Genomic DNA, 15,828 nt, shown 5'->3' with positions numbered 1-15,828 from the left:
ACACATACACACACTATCTCCGCAGGAAAAAATAAAGATGGAAGCGAGGCACATTACCTTGTTCAACTGTCATATTCACTTTCACTTCTTTGTCCATCACTTTCTTTTTCCTTTTTCTTCATTCCCATTTTCTCATCGCTCCTTTCCATTGTCCTTTTGGACTCTTCCTTGTTGTCGCAATGTCTTCCAAGTCTTCCACTCCAAAGTTTTGGAAAAAGTTGGGTCTGGGGAAAAAGTCATCCGCAGGTCAGTTGTAGTAACAACCTCGTCCATGGGGTGGCCCCATTGGCTGACTACTCGACCATTGAATAGTATCCGAGCAACATACACAACAACCACCTAGCAATGACGCTGACGACGACAAGTCGGTCAAGAGCAAACGACTAAGGTAGGATAAGGGGATCCAATGTTCTTCCTTCCTTCCTTCTCCCTTTTCAACAAGGCACTAATAATGATACGCTTGTATAGTGGATTCTTCCCGCATAAACGTCAAAGCATGGGCTCTTTACGAGCGCGTCCTGCACCTACGAATCAACCATCCATGCCATGTCTAAGCGCCGCTGTTAAGAATGATCCACCTCCATCATTGGATATTGGTAAAGTGTCACACACTCATCTTTAATATGAAATGACAACTCATCCTAGATGATTAGCCACACCAGAAAAGCCTGTAACACCACCTCCCAGTCAGGCAGAACAACCAGGTATTATATACATTGAAGGAGAATGGGGGAAATAGAATAACAGCTGATGCTATTTTACATCGATAGAAGAAGAGGACAAGCAACAACAACAAACGCATGATGTAGCACCTGTGCCACCCAAACCAACAAATACCGACAAATCATCATCCTCAGTGGCACCAACAAAGACAACTTCAACGACCCCTTCTCGTTTAGCTCGACCTCGATATCATTCCAATGCATCTAAAGCAGCCGCTGTAGCCGCCATCGCTGCTACTGGATCAAACAACAATAACAATAATATCAAAAGTACACCTTCGTCCACCACATCCACTAGCACCAGTAGCAGTAGTAGTGCATCCAACAAACAACAACAATCACCTTCTACACCTCGTCCAACACCTACCACCTCTTCTACTAGACTACGCAAACCATCTCAAATCCCAGGTGGTGTTGCTGCTGGTGGCAACAAGATTCGATCTCAATCATCCAACAAAAGTCTCAACAAGAAACAAAGTGCTAGTAGTCTTGCCAATTCTACCAAGAATGCGACAACAACAACAACTACAGCGGATGAACAATCTCAACCTACCATTCAATCTCTTTTAAAAGACTTGGAAAAAGAACGATCCATCGTCAAGGTCCTTCAAGGTCAAAAAGAAGGTATGTCATTTGGGGGGGGGTTGGATTATGGGAGTGGTTTGGGCGTACAAGAGATGAGCTAACCCGATTTTGATATGCAGCGGTGGCTAAGGATTTGGATTACTTTAGTCAAATGCTAGATGATCTCATGGAAGAAAAAGAATCATTGCAGCAAAAATATGAGGAAGAAAAGGTAAGGACTGGAGATTTGTATCGAAACAACATTGATCTCATTGATTCTACTATAGGAAAAGAACAAGACTCGTGAAGAAGATTTGAATGTTTTGATGGATAAACTCAAAATGAGCAACAATACTGCCAGGTAGGAGAAAGAGAGAGAGAGAGAGGAGCATGCAAGGGGGTTAAGATTTCACAAAGGAGTTGGGGGGAGAGAGAGAGGGCCAATGGTTCAAGGGGGGAAAGAGGCCAAGAGAAAAAAAAAACTTATTTTGTATTGGATAGAGACAAATCCTATCAAGTGGATCAATGGAAATCTGATATCGAGGTATGTGATGTATGTCTATAGATATACACGATGCTCATACACGGATTGTAGCAATTGCAAAAAGATGCTCAAGAGGAGCGTGATACACTCAAAGAGACTTTGAAGCAAAAGGATAATGCTCTAAGGAACCAAGACCATGAGCTCAAGGAAAAGGAGCATATCATCCAGGAGAAAGACCGCCAACTTGCTGAAAAGGATCATGAAATCGATAGGCTCAAGGTATATATGATCGTGTGTTTTGTAATCCAATGATGATGATAGCATTAACATGGCGTTTTTGGTTGTAGACGGAGCTTGCACAATCACATGATCAAATCGCATTGTTGCGGTCTACCATGGATCAATTAATGAAAGCACAAGCATTCAATCATCAACAGCAAAGGTAATAGTAGACGTGATTCTTTTGTGGATATTTCGAGTACTTATTGTAATGTATAGCCAAGATGACACTACCACACATCAACAACAACGAGGTTCTTTACCACCCAGTCCTTCCACTCGTTCATCGACTTCATCCATTCCTATCAAGCAACAACAGCAACAGCAATACAATACCCCACAATCTTCAGTGACGAGCGGTGAATCTGATGTATCATCCCATCGTAAACAACCCACCCGTTATTATGAGGAGGTGAATGAATTGGATCGTGAGTTGATGAAACTCACCAAAGAAAAGGAAAAGGTATATCGGAGCAAGGTGAGGGGGGAGAAGAATGTATACCCATGGACTTGAATCACATGCATCAGGGATTAACATGTAATGGAATATAGCTTCAATCCGATTATAGCAAGATCCCATTATCCGGTGGAGGACCCATGTCACGCAGACGTAAAGAAGAGCTTGAAGAAATGTTGGATGAAGTCGATTCTCAATTAAGCCGTGTCAAGCAAAAGATTCGTCGTTCTTGAGGAACCCCACCCACCCATTTTATTATATCATGCCACTATCACCACCAGCACATTCTTTTATCTTCACACATTTATATTATATATGATATCTATCTACTTTACTCACTCTCTCACTCACACACACACGCAGCACCAATGCAAACACAACAACAACAACATATCAAGCATACAAACACAATAAAAAAAAAGCACACACACATTTTGTAAAACATGGTAAATACACACTTGAGAATGAATCATGTATTGTGGGATAGAAGGAAGTAAACGGGATGATGAAGGTGTGGAGAATTAATGCATTTAATAACCCAAAGCAGCGAGAGAGGCATTAATGTCCTTGACAGCATCAGCCTTGGAGGCAATGGCCTTCTTTTCGATGGCAGCAAGGGCGACCTTGCGCTCATGGTAAGCAGCAGCCTTGGCCTTGCGCTTGTCTTCAAGCTTGGCAACGACATCTTGGTACTTCCAGCCATATTCCTTGGAGATACGGGCAAGAGTGGTGTACTTGCGGCCAGGCTTCAAGCGTTGGACACGAAGGGCATCAGGGATCACCATACGCTTGACCTTGTCATAAGGAGCAGGGACACCTTCAAAGAGCTTGATACGATCCAAAGCAGCAGCACCACGAGCGGTCTTGTGAGGAATCATACCACGGATGGCCTTGTACAAGATGCGAGAAGGAGCACGGAAATGGAAAGGACCACCACGACGAGGGTTGACACGGTTCTGCTTGTGCAAGTAAGAGTGGTACTTGACTATTATAACAATAGGTTAGCATATACACTATCCAATGCTGGATCCATAAACGAGTACATACGCTTGTTACGGAAAAACTCGCCAGAAACGTTCAATTCTTCACAACGAACAACGACGACCTTTTGACCGCTAAGGGCTTGCTTGGAGACAATAGAGGCGAGACGGCCAAGAAGGTGACCCTTGCCATCAATGACAATAACCTGAGGTGTGTGTATACGAATGTATATGTTTAATGTTGGTTCATGTCGCAATGGATACGTGCGTCATAGTCGATGGACGTCATGCTGCTAACCTTTTCAAAAGTCGACATGGCGGTTCGATAGGTGGTGAAAGGAGAGAGAGAGAGACCACTGATCCAGTTGTATGAAAATTCTTAGCCCCATCCTTACTGTGGCTTAGTCCCAGTCTGCCTGCCACCGCTTCTTAGACAACCCAGCTGACTTTGGGTACCCGCATGAATCCCCTTAAAGACTTTGTTCCATCCATCCTATTACTGCTTTATGGCTGACACACATTTAAAGCCCAACTTGATGATGGACTTGTAGCAAAGTCTGCTTGTCCTCTTTTATCCACCTATCAATATCACAATAAAGGCACCAATTCCATTTGATTGCCCATATTCCTGCCATCACATTGCTTCCACACATTTACGTAGACAAATGAGCCATTTATTGGACTTTGACTTTATCATCTTCAGGTAAAGATTGATCCTTGATCCATTCTGAGAAGGTGCGTTCAAAGGATGCCAACACATTTTCAGCCTGTGTTACCATCCAACGACCCATCCCCATGACATCTTGTCCCAAACTTGGCCAATCCACCTTGAAATGAATCGATGCAAACAACTCGTATAAAAATGGTGCCTGTCGTTGGAGCCATTGACTGGTAGCAGATACAAGGGGCCACATATGTTGTAATGCTTGTACAGTAATTTGAATCGCTCGTTGTCCCAATAATGACACCACCTTGTATGTATGTTGCGTAGCTTGATGAATGGCCATGGCAATTGGTCTTGCAATGGAGGTATATAGAGTGATGCATAGTGGATACGACCGCTGGTAGATAGGCATAAGTATTTGTTGAACCAATAAAGCGACCATATAATGATAGACGTGTGCGAGTCGTGGTTGGATTTCATTAAAGTAACACGAGATCAAAGGGACCAATGTATGCACAATCACCCATTCCACACAAATACTCATATCTTGTATCATGGTCATACTTTCCATAACGACCCATACAAAGCGCACTGCCATCGCACGATAGCAATCATATCGTAATCGGATAAATGTGGGTGATTGTACAATGCCAAGAATCGTATCCGCCGTCTTGATCATGGCAGGTTGAATTATGCGTACCATAGGCGTGACCACATGATCCGTGATCCAGATACCAGCTATGCAACAAGAATCGAGGATACGTCGTATCGTATTGGAAGAAGCTGCCACCTTGTTGACGATAAAAGGGATAGCAATGGTCCATACCCATAGAGCATCTTGCTTAAGTGATTGGCCAATACGAAGGGTACCATGGTATACCATCGCAGCAAGTCTTGCTATACGTAGAGCCATCGGTGTCAAGACGTCCACAAGATCGGATGCCAATTGTTGCCAGTCGTGTTGTTGCATGAATCGTTGCCATGCCAACATCATTTGATCCCATAGTCGTGCTGCTTCACGCCCACCATAGACGAGAGCAACCACGGTAGTTTCCACCCCTTGGATCAATGCCGGTAAAAGTCGTTGCTTGGTGTAGCGTTGTACTGTCTGCAAGTGTCTCTTTCCATGATCCTCCCACCATTGTTGCCATTGTTCCAGTTTGGCAGGAATCCATACTGTCACCTTGTCAAATAACCAATCATCCACATGTGGTGCTGCTTTTTCGATGCCCCACAAGGTGTAATAGATTGCATGCCGTAATGCATCCAAGATCAATCGTATCACCATGTAAACTACTGCCAAAGGTGTTGCTAGGATGTAATGAGCTAAAGAAAACGAAGGCTTTTTGCCATCCTCCTTCTCTTCCTTTTTTGTTGTCGTGGATGCGGTGGATGATGATGATGATGATGATGGTGTGGTAGTTGATGCTGTGGGTGTATTATCTTTTCCAGTACTGCTACTGCTACCATCGAGTTGTTGTCGTCGTCGTTCTCGTCGCCACGTAGGATAGTCTTGGCACAGCCATAGCAGAAATAAAACAAGAATGCAAAAGAGAATCAGGGTCGACATGATGGAGAAAAGCAATGGGTGAAAACAAGAGCGAATGGAGTAATGTCACTCATTTAGCCAAGCATGTCTTGGAAGAGAGAGAAAAGTAAGAGGATTTCAAACACTTGGCATGGTTATTGTGGCACGTGTCACACATAAAGAGAGTGTCCTTTTATTATTACGAATCTAAATCTACTCGAGTTTCAAATTCGATATCCAATTGCTGATCCAATCCAAGGTATCCATCGCACATGAGATACATGACATACTTGTGTTTACCGAGATGCACAGGTGTTTCAAAGTTGATGGTGGAAGTAGCCTTGTTGCTCAGTGTCTCATTGGGTCCATTGCGCATACTGATACGCTTAAGTGCCAATAGCTCATCGCTTTCTGGATCACCCATCACTAGCCACCATGATTCATATTGTGGTTTGGGGAATTGTGGAGCATACACCTTGCCATCATGTGTGCCACGCTTGTTGCCACGGCGACTCAGCTGCACTTGAATCTTGTAGGAGGTCTCGGGGATCAAATAAGGCTTTTTGGATACAATCGTCGTGGTCACATCCATGTTGGGAAGACGTCCCACCACACGCTGAATCTCATTGAGATCGTTGGAAGACAAGCCTGGGACATTTTCAAAGATGCTACGGATCTGCTTGTCGGAATACTGCATCAATTCGGCCAAGCACGTGAGCGGCTTTTTACTTCTGGGATGCTTGATATGATTCAACATGCGCGGTTTGAGCTTGGGCAGGGTCAATAAGGTGGATTCTTCAGGCCATCGAGCTTGTTTGATACATTGGAGCATATTCATGATCGTCAAAGTCGTCGTCAAGTATCCTGCATCAGCAGCCACATCTATCATAGCCTAAAGCAACCCCGTTAATCCAATGTATACACGCACAAAATATATATTTTCTTACCTGGCAGAAACGAATGGATGAGTCAAGAACAGTGATTTGATCCGTAATGTAATCAGAGATAGGCAATTCAATACGACTGATATGGGCTTGGGTAAGAACATAGGCCTTGATATGTGGACTCTTGAAATCACGAGATCCGCGCACCTTGTATGGGATAAACTTTTCAATCTCCTGGTTGAGCAAGTCTTCATTGCAACGAGCAGGCAACTCATCATACTCGGGAGCATGACCCATAATATCCAAGACATCGTCCATCATTGATTGCGATGTTAAGCTTTGGCCGAAATGACGCACCGTTTGATGGCGTAGATAATAGTATGATGCGATGCGTGCTGAAATCAATGGTATCAAATCAAATCCTTCATCAACTTCCAAGCAACCGGATGCCTCCAATCGACTACACACGTCATTGATCATGTTGGAAAGGAATGTGTCAAGACCCTTTTGTGTCATATCATCCAAGCCATAATAGGTGGGATTTTGCTGCAAGCGACGATAAAAGTAGGTCCATGTGAGATAATCCATCGCATCTTGCTTCGTCTTGATGGTACCCGCCACAATCTCTGCATTGATATGGTCATCCATGTACTTGTGCAAGCTCGATTCAACAGGGAAAGGTTCATGCAAAAACTTTTTGAAAAAGTTCTTTTTGCTGTCCTGGACAAATACACGTGCAATACCGGTGCTATCAAACTGTGGACGACCTGCACGACCCATCATTTGCAACACATCCGTAATGGGATAATCCACGTATCGACCCACTTTGTAGTTGTAATACTCAGTGCCCTTGATAACAACCAAATGAGCTGGTAAGTTGACACCCCAAGCAAGAGTACTTGTTGCGATAAGGATTTGGATCTTGAGTTTGAGATAAAGCTCCTCAACCAGCTTACGATCCTCCTCCGTAAGACCAGCATGATGCAAGCCGATACCAAAAGCCAATGCCATCTTGAGTGACTCGTCATGCACTTGATCCAATAACAGCTCCAATTCCATATCATCCATGTGCAACCATTGACGTGGGTTATCCTCCATACCACAATAGGCAATCAAATCTTGTGCTGTCAAACGCGTTTGTCGACGAGATGAGACAAAGACAATCACAGGCTGCGTGGGTGAATGGGTCTTGATAGCTGCATAGGTTGGTTTGTTCATGGTGGCCATACGAGGACAATAATGTTTGCCAGGGAAGCCGTCAATGTAAATCTCGAGAGGGACGGGCCGTACAGAGTGCCTGAAATTGAACAAGCCCACTTTTTCGATACCAAGCCAATCTGCCAAGTCATGTGCATTGGCCAAAGCGGTGGACAAGCCAACAATACGGATCTTGCGTTCAAGCTGTGAACCAATGTAGTTCATACGTGATACGATCACTTCCAAGATAGGGCCACGATCACCACCCAACAAATGAATTTCATCAATGATGACACAGGACACCTTGCGGACATAGCTACGGGTTTGCCAGCTACGACTGATACCATCCCACTTCTCAGGCGTCGTAATGATGATATCGGCAGATTCAATTGTCTTGAGATCGGGTGTAACATCACCTGTCAATTCGACCAGTTTCTTGCCCATGGCTCCAGTCAATCGCTTGTTCCAGTCACCCACACGTTCCTTGACCAATGCCTTCATAGGTGCAATGTACACCACCTTGCTACCAGGATGTTGTCGGAATGCCCACCACATGACCAATTCAGCAGCCACTGTTTTACCAGAACCGGTAGGTGCACCCACCAATGCGTTATGGGCCGAGTTGTACAATGTATGGAAAATTTGTGTTTGTACAGGATTGAAATGAGAGAATCGCTGTGCACAAATGTTTTCAAGCGTCTCATCTTGGAGTGCTGTGATGGGCAATGGTTGCAAATCCAATAAATCCGTGTTGGGAGGACTGAGTTGTGGTAGAATCAAATGCTGGAATGATACTGGAAGTACAGCTTCAGCACCAAGCCATCGATCCGATACGGCACGGATATAAATTTGTGCTGGAAGGGGTTCAACAATGGGCACCGTGAATCCAATCTTGATGGTCTCGCCAAACGACTTTTTGTGTAGCAAAAAGTACTCTGAATAATAAATCTCGACATTATCCGAATCTTCAGCCCAAATCCACCATGGCTCTACAATTCCATGGATCTTGTCGCTCCATAAGAAATCCGGCGTGATACTGAGTTCCACATTCAACACGTTGCGTGTAATAGGTGCAATACGTGCATCCAAAATAAGCGAAGGGAAATGATCCACATTGCGTGCTAAGAGAGGACCCATGCGTTTGTGATGTACCAATTCACCCAATTCGGCAGGTTCCATATCACGCATTTCTTCAATCGATACTGGGTGTGTGCGTGCTTCCAACTTGTGCATAATATCCACTGGCACGCCCATTTGATACAAGGGATGCTGGAATGTCCACATGCGTTTCTCAATGGCCTTGTTGATGGATAACAAAACATACGCCGTAGGACCCCAATTGCGGTTCAATGCAATCTCAAACAAAGCACGTGCAATACGTCCAGCATTTTGTGCAACATACGCGCAATCTGACACCAGGGCGAAATCATCAATGCGTGCATTGGAAACGTAAGATTGTAAAAGAATGTTGACTTTGCCATGCGTTGAATCAGGACCTCCCTAAAATACAAATGTAAGAGAGTCATTCTTGATGCATTGGAGCAAGAAAAAGTACTACTTACTGGAATATCACATGCACAAGCATTGTCAAGCAAGCCCTTCAGCTCCTTGTGTTCGTTATCACGTGATTTGATATTGTCGAACTCTGAACTCAAACTCATCATGGATAGTACATCTGCCTCTGTCATACGTGGTTTCATGAAATCGTTGAAAATCTCAATACTCGTGTGTCGGATATAAAAGTTGGATGCGATACGGCCAAGATCTTTGGGTGTCAAGTAACCAGTCGTCTCATCGAAAATGATCATTTGACATTTGGCGAGTCGTCGAGCTGCTAGCACAATAATCTCATGTCGCTTGCGTCCCAATAACGGATCCTCAGCAGGCTCAGAATGGTCCATGCCATACACCATAGGATTCTTCTTCATACGCACGTACAAGTAGCTGTAACTGAGCCATGTCACAGCTTCGTCAATGTTGGTCACAGTGCCCAAGGAAATCTCAGCATTCAAATTGTCGACAATATGCTCAATAAACCTATCCATCGTTATGAAATGTTAGTAAATAGCTCGGCTATGGATGAGAAAAATGATACTTGCTTTGATTCAATGGGATGTTGTTGTGTGATGGCCGATACATAATGCGAAAGACGATCGTGCGTTGTCAAAATATAACCCACACCTTGAGATTCATACTATAGACGCAATCCATAAGCCAGTGACCCTACCCATAATTTGACTTTTGCTTTACCTGAGGACGACCAGCACGACCGAATATTTGCAATACATCCAAGATGGACAAGTCCACAAAGCTACCCTTTTGAGCATCGTACACCTGAGTGCCCTTGATGACAACAGCGTAGGCGGGCAAATTGACACCCCATGCAAGTGTAGCCGTACAACACAAGACCTTGAGTACACCATCCGCAAACATCCGTTCGGTCAAGGTACGATCAGAGCGCAGCATACCAGCATGATGCATACCAAAGCCATACTTGAACAATTCACGCAGCTCCTTGTTTTTGGACTTTGCAACTTCACGTTGATAAAAGCCGTACTTGCTTTCCAAGGTACAATCAAAGAAGTCGCTCAATCCTTCATCATTCATCTGTTCCCGTAGATTTTGTGCTGTCTTGACCGTTTCTTTGCGTGCATGAACAAAGACCATCACCTGGTGGCCTTCTTTAACAAGCTCCGACACCTTGTCAAAACACGCTCGATCCATACGTTCACGTGATGCTACCGAATTGGCCTTGCCCTTGACACCCAAAAAGTGTTGCTCAAGTGGTACGGGGCGGAAACCACCATCAAAGAAGAATAATCCTTGATATGGATTGACTCTATATAAACATGGCCATTAGCACTCCTATTGAACAATGGCATATATGCATGCTTACCTTAAGAATGCGGCCACATCCAAGTAATTAGGCAACGTAGCAGAAAGACCCACAATACGAATCAACGATTGGCTCGACTCGACCTATTGTTCTAAACATTAGTATTGTCCAATTGTGTGCTGGATCCTTATGTTTCTTTACCTGGCGCAAAGTACGAGCAATGATACTTTCAATAACGGCACCACGGTCTTCATGCAACAAATGGACTTCATCGATGATCAAAAGTCGTACTTTCTATATTGGATAGGTGAGATGAGATCCACCAAAAGTCATTAAAATTCATACCTGGGCCAATTCAGTATCACCTGTGCCCTTGCGTGTAATGACATCCCACTTTTCAGGTGTTGTCACAATAAATTGCGTCGACATGATTTCAGTCTTTGTCAATTGCATATCACCTAAACACCGAGTAAGCAAGATGAAATCGTTCCCTCTCCTTTTGTACTTACCAGTAAGTTCTCTCACGCTGATCCCCAAGAATTTGAGTCGTTTGCCCATTTTTTCCACGACTTCAGCTGCCAATGCCTTCATAGGTGCCACATACACAATCTTGAAATCGTCCTTCGCAATCGTAAAATCGATATCCGTGGCTTCTGTGGATGGAGGAGGGTTGCAATATTGCGACAAGCATCGAAGTACTGTCAACATGGCAACGTCCGTTTTACCCTAACATACCTACGATGTCAGTATATCGTCAATGTAAAACAATGCAAGGATCCACTTACAGCACCCGTGGGAGCACACACGAGCATGTTTTCATTGGTCTCATAGGCGACTGGATACACAATGGATTGGATTCGATTCAAGCTTTCATAGGCCTATCATGCTTGTTATTATCTTGTGCACCCCTCCTCTTTTTCATACTTTTAACATACCTTGAAAGCACCACGAGCCAAATTATCCATTTCACTGATCATGATTCTTCTTTCATGCTGTCGGATGGGTGCTTGTTGAGGAACAGGGATGGTGATTTCTTCATAATCCTTGTATTCATCACGTGTTGTGCCAGCTGGAAGTGCAAATCGTGTACCAAACATGGTTAATGGACCACCACCGGCATTGCCAGATTGATACACATTGGGATAAACAGGACCTGATTGAGCCTAAACATCATCATTGGATGAGATGCTATATCCCAAGAAAGCCCTCATTTATCTATATGTTTTACCTTTCGACCCGTACTCGCCAAAGGTCTTTGATCGGCAGTAGCGAGTGCCTGTTCACGTGCTTGACGCCAATTGGCCGTCTCAAAACCAAGAATATGCATGGATGTGGTGCTTTCATCTGACAACAAAAGGATATTAAATTCCATCAACACTATGGCTACCACTCCTACTACTTACCTTGGGGCTTTTCGCGATTTGTTTTGCGTTTATCTTTGCGTGTTTGCTTCATTTGCTTGATTTCATCTTGTGATTGAACGGTGAATTGAGGTCCATAAGATTTGACCTTGGGACTAGCATCATCCGATCTGAGGTTGGCTTGTGCATAGCTCGACTACATCAACATGTCAGATGTCTCATTCGCTAAACCATGTGATGTCTAAAGACATTACCTGGTTCATGATGTTTTCTACCAGGGTGGATCGATTCATGATAAGTGTCGACACCATATCGAGAGCCTCGTATCCCAAAAGGTCGACAAGCGTGTTTTGGATGCTGTCATCTAATAAGGAATCCATAAGTCATCCCTTGTATCCTTTTAACAGCATATGCTCTTACCATTATCATCCGAGCGAAGCGTCGTGAAGAGATCAATGCACAATTGCTGTTCATTCATAGCCGTATTATCCTTGTGCTGATTGACATAATCGCGGCAGAGCCTAATTTAAACAGTGAGAATGGCTTCTCCACATGATATAGAATGTCAACGTACTTTAATAACCAATCGCGATCAAAGGTGGATGTAGCTGCTTGTGAAACCTCTTGCTCATCATCCACACTGGATACTTCTTCTTCGGACTCGAGTGGTGATATCAATGGCTCGGGTGGATTGAATTCAATATTGCTGCCGAATACAAGATCATGTTTGGTAGCTATGATCCAACAATGTCAACATAGGTAGATATAAACATACATAAGATGATCGTTGCTATACCATCTTCTTGAAGGCTGCTGCGGTAGTCTTCTAATAGCTGTTTGAACTGTTCAACCGACGTTTCGAGTTGCTGCGTCGAAGGCGAGGGAGTGAATGGCTGATTCAATGCATTGAAGGTCAAACCACCAGCCTTGGCTTTTCCTTTTCCTTTTCCCTTGGATTCTTTGTGAATGCCACTGACGACCTGGTGCAAAATGTTGCTGAATTCCATGGCGGGGTCGTGTGCGTGAATGTGTGTTGGAAAAGAAAGAAGTACACGTTCATTTTGGCTGAGCTGCAAATAAAGCCGCCCTTTATGCTACTGCTGCGGTATGTCCTTGTAACCCAAACTTGACATGCACCCTCTTACTGCGGTTCGGTATAAACATATAGATGGGGTGAGGGATAGATCACTGGTTGAATATGATCGTTATCGGTGGTGATGAAGGACATTGAATTTGTACATCATTTATATAAAAGCAGCAGCCTGAGGATAAAATGTACATCCGGAATTAAAAGAGTGGCACGCCGCAGCACAATGATGCATCCTCTCGCGTACATCACGTGGTATACGATTTCATAAAAGAAGCTGACACCATGGTGCTCACTGAAAACCTGCCTTTGGATCCATCAACACTTTGAATAGAAGTTAATGATAGTAATAGTACACAAGATGAAACATGTATGCATTCTTATGATGCATCGATTTTGGGTGTATAAAGAGAAGAGATCATGTTTTATTGAAAATGATCGTTACTGATACAGGGTTGGAGAGAGTTGGTTGATTGGGCAAATTCTTCTTGCATACAAAGTTCTTAGTTGCAGACGCAGACCTTCTTCTTGTTGCAGTGGCCACCATGCTTGTTACCCTGCTTGATGCAGTGAGCACTGCACAAGGCATCAGCACCACCATCCCAAAGACCACCAAGTTGGCACGAGCTACGCTTGTCAAGAGCAGGGCTGGCAGAGGCAGCGACGATCATGGAGAGGACAAAGAGGAGAGCGATAATCTTGTTGACCATGGTTGTTGTTGTTGTTATTCTTGATTGATGATGGATCCAAAGGGTGCTTTTTCAATGGCACTTTTATACCTTTTCCACTTCACATTCTTGGATGATGTATAATACATACCCTATCGGATAGTCATCAGCCTGTTAATGGTGGTGTTGAACAAGAGGAGGCTGTGTCTTGCTCGTTAAAGAATAGTCATTGAGAATACAAGACGAGGACCCATCATCATCATCATCGTCATTGTCATTATTCTTTGCCATGGTGGTGGGTGTCGTCGGTTATTCGGGTATCAAAGATTAAGAATCGGAATTTGACAAGATCATCACCTCGTGTGATGTGCAAAAAAATGTGTGGCTGTGCCTCAGGTACCTGGATGTCTGATTGGGTGAGTGCTGCATAAAAAATTAAAGTGTCACGACAGCTTACGCAAGAGTATGGGGACATGTGTAGCTTCTTGATCCATATACATGGACCCTTGCCACACCTTTAACGCCATGTTGAATTAACCATGAATGGTGATTAATATCTGGCTTCGCCTCTCTTTACAACTTTTTCATGCGTCAACAGCGTTACACTATTGTGATTTGCGATCATATGCCTCATGTCGGTTGTGGCCGATGTAAATGCACCCTTGATCAGGAATCAATTAACGTGGAACCCATCATTCTGAATCAGCGTAAATGGTCCGATTTGCTAAAGAACAACCTTTAGCACAACACTAGCACCACTGCCTCAAGAAGAAGAAGATCATGTGGCGATACCATTACGCGTGCTGCTGTGTACCTTGGGCACCACCACCACCATTATTAGAGCGTCTCATCTCCCGATCATCATGATGTACATACATAGGATCTTATGATTTGCAATTTACAATACCAACATGATGGCGGACAATTTTTGTGGTATACATGTACCCCATACCGAAATGAGGTGGTACGTGCTACCACCACGCAATTAGTCTTACCCATGCTATGAGCATTAACGTTGGTCTTTTATCGCACTATGCCAAAGCAAGTGTAGAGCAGGGAGCAATGTGAGCATTTACATAGGCTAGGTGTTATTGTTCTATACAATTAGAGTATGCGTGTATTGCAATTGAGACATGACGCGCATTAATGCCAACAAGAATGGTTGTTACTTCTTTTACATGACATCGAAGTCCATGATCCAAAAGGAAACAGCTCTATTTTCGGCACTAAGGATGCGTAATACGAGCATGGATTACCCAGTCCATCAAAGGCCAATATCGATATAGGTGGTATCTTTTTACGTAAAAGTGGAAATAGAAGAAAAAGCTCATGAAAGGCAAGCGCTATCATCCAAGACAGTCCGATTCAAGTGCAAAAACACAACATTAGTATAGACATGTCATTTGGTTTTGGATGATTCGATGCATATCAAGATTTGTTCTTGGCGCCATTAGTATGCTTTGCACAAAGCTAGGACGAACTTTAAAGATGGGCCAATCGATCATATCGCTTCTAATGGTAACATACTTTGTATATCCAATGCATATACATATAGAACATTGCGTGGCGGTCACCTCACTAATCGCTGTTCCCAGCGAGGTACGAGTTGTATACTTAATGACTTTTTGGGTCAATCGAAAACAACTTAGCATCTAAATGTGTAGGCCTAAAGCCATTATCATATCCAAAACACGCTTTGTTAGTGAAAACATGAAGAGTGTGTGTGTGAAGAAAGCCCCATTACCTACAAGCAATTGGATTTAGACCCGTGTACTTTATAATGAATTGGATTGGAGAGGTGATTGTGTATATAGAAAAAACGGAGGATCATGATTTATTGAAAAGATAATCGATACAGGTTAAATTGGGTGAGGAGTAATACAGCAGGTAGTAGTAATGCTTTCTTGATTTTAGTTGCAGACGCAGACCTTCTTCTTGTTGCAGTGGCCACCATGCTTGTTGCCTTGCTTGATACAGTGAGCGCTGCACAAGGCGTCACCACCACCGCTCCAGAGACCACCAAGTTGGCATGAGCTACGCTTGTCAAGAGCAGGGCTGGCAGAGGCAGCGACGATCATGGAGAGGACAAAGAGGAGAGCGATAATCTTGTTGACCAT

General features: G+C 43.8%; 6 protein-coding genes across 6 annotated transcripts; 1 reads left to right on the top strand and 5 right to left on the bottom strand.

Annotated features, from left to right (window-relative positions):
- Window positions 1–179: 179 nt before the first annotated feature.
- On the top strand, window positions 180–2,739 carry O0I10_002759 (uncharacterized protein; the record flags this gene model as incomplete). Its single annotated transcript, XM_058482839.1, has 12 exons — window positions 180–246; window positions 313–388; window positions 469–596; window positions 654–704; window positions 771–1,346; window positions 1,427–1,518; window positions 1,574–1,647; window positions 1,788–1,830; window positions 1,882–2,049; window positions 2,118–2,212; window positions 2,269–2,512; window positions 2,602–2,739. 12 exons carry the CDS (start codon window positions 180–182, stop codon window positions 2,737–2,739), a joined length of 1,752 nt encoding a protein of 583 aa, XP_058346406.1.
- Window positions 2,740–3,036: 297 nt separating this feature from the next.
- O0I10_002758 (ribosomal protein L13) lies at window positions 3,037–3,802 on the bottom strand (the record flags this gene model as incomplete). Its single annotated transcript, XM_058482838.1, has 3 exons — window positions 3,037–3,491; window positions 3,554–3,692; window positions 3,785–3,802. The coding sequence occupies 3 exons, from the start codon at window positions 3,800–3,802 to the stop codon at window positions 3,037–3,039; spliced, it is 612 nt and encodes a 203-aa protein (XP_058346405.1).
- Window positions 3,803–4,160: 358 nt separating this feature from the next.
- On the bottom strand, window positions 4,161–5,720 carry O0I10_002757 (uncharacterized protein; the record flags this gene model as incomplete). The annotated part of the gene is made up of 1 exon (XM_058482837.1): window positions 4,161–5,720. One exon carries the CDS (start codon window positions 5,718–5,720, stop codon window positions 4,161–4,163), a length of 1,560 nt encoding a protein of 519 aa, XP_058346404.1.
- Window positions 5,721–5,877: 157 nt separating this feature from the next.
- O0I10_002756 (uncharacterized protein) lies at window positions 5,878–12,963 on the bottom strand (the record flags this gene model as incomplete). The annotated part of the gene is made up of 17 exons (XM_058482836.1): window positions 5,878–6,570; window positions 6,626–9,259; window positions 9,322–9,796; window positions 9,859–9,953; window positions 10,010–10,598; window positions 10,656–10,738; window positions 10,797–10,889; window positions 10,941–11,053; window positions 11,105–11,321; window positions 11,381–11,473; window positions 11,531–11,758; window positions 11,824–11,939; window positions 11,999–12,152; window positions 12,211–12,320; window positions 12,377–12,477; window positions 12,531–12,690; window positions 12,753–12,963. The coding sequence occupies 17 exons, from the start codon at window positions 12,961–12,963 to the stop codon at window positions 5,878–5,880; spliced, it is 6,165 nt and encodes a 2,054-aa protein (XP_058346403.1).
- Window positions 12,964–13,546: 583 nt separating this feature from the next.
- Window positions 13,547–13,753, bottom strand: O0I10_002755 (uncharacterized protein; the record flags this gene model as incomplete). The annotated part of the gene is made up of 1 exon (XM_058482835.1): window positions 13,547–13,753. The coding sequence occupies one exon, from the start codon at window positions 13,751–13,753 to the stop codon at window positions 13,547–13,549; it is 207 nt and encodes a 68-aa protein (XP_058346402.1).
- Window positions 13,754–15,621: 1,868 nt separating this feature from the next.
- O0I10_002754 (uncharacterized protein) lies at window positions 15,622–15,828 on the bottom strand (the record flags this gene model as incomplete). Its single annotated transcript, XM_058482834.1, has 1 exon — window positions 15,622–15,828. The coding sequence occupies one exon, from the start codon at window positions 15,826–15,828 to the stop codon at window positions 15,622–15,624; it is 207 nt and encodes a 68-aa protein (XP_058346401.1).

The sequence above is a fragment of the Lichtheimia ornata genome, assembly GCF_029851405.1.
Source record: "Lichtheimia ornata isolate CBS 291.66 chromosome Unknown scaffold00008, whole genome shotgun sequence".
Lineage (NCBI taxonomy): Eukaryota > Fungi > Mucoromycota > Mucoromycetes > Mucorales > Lichtheimiaceae > Lichtheimia > Lichtheimia ornata.
This window is presented reverse-complemented; position numbering and strand designations above follow the sequence as displayed.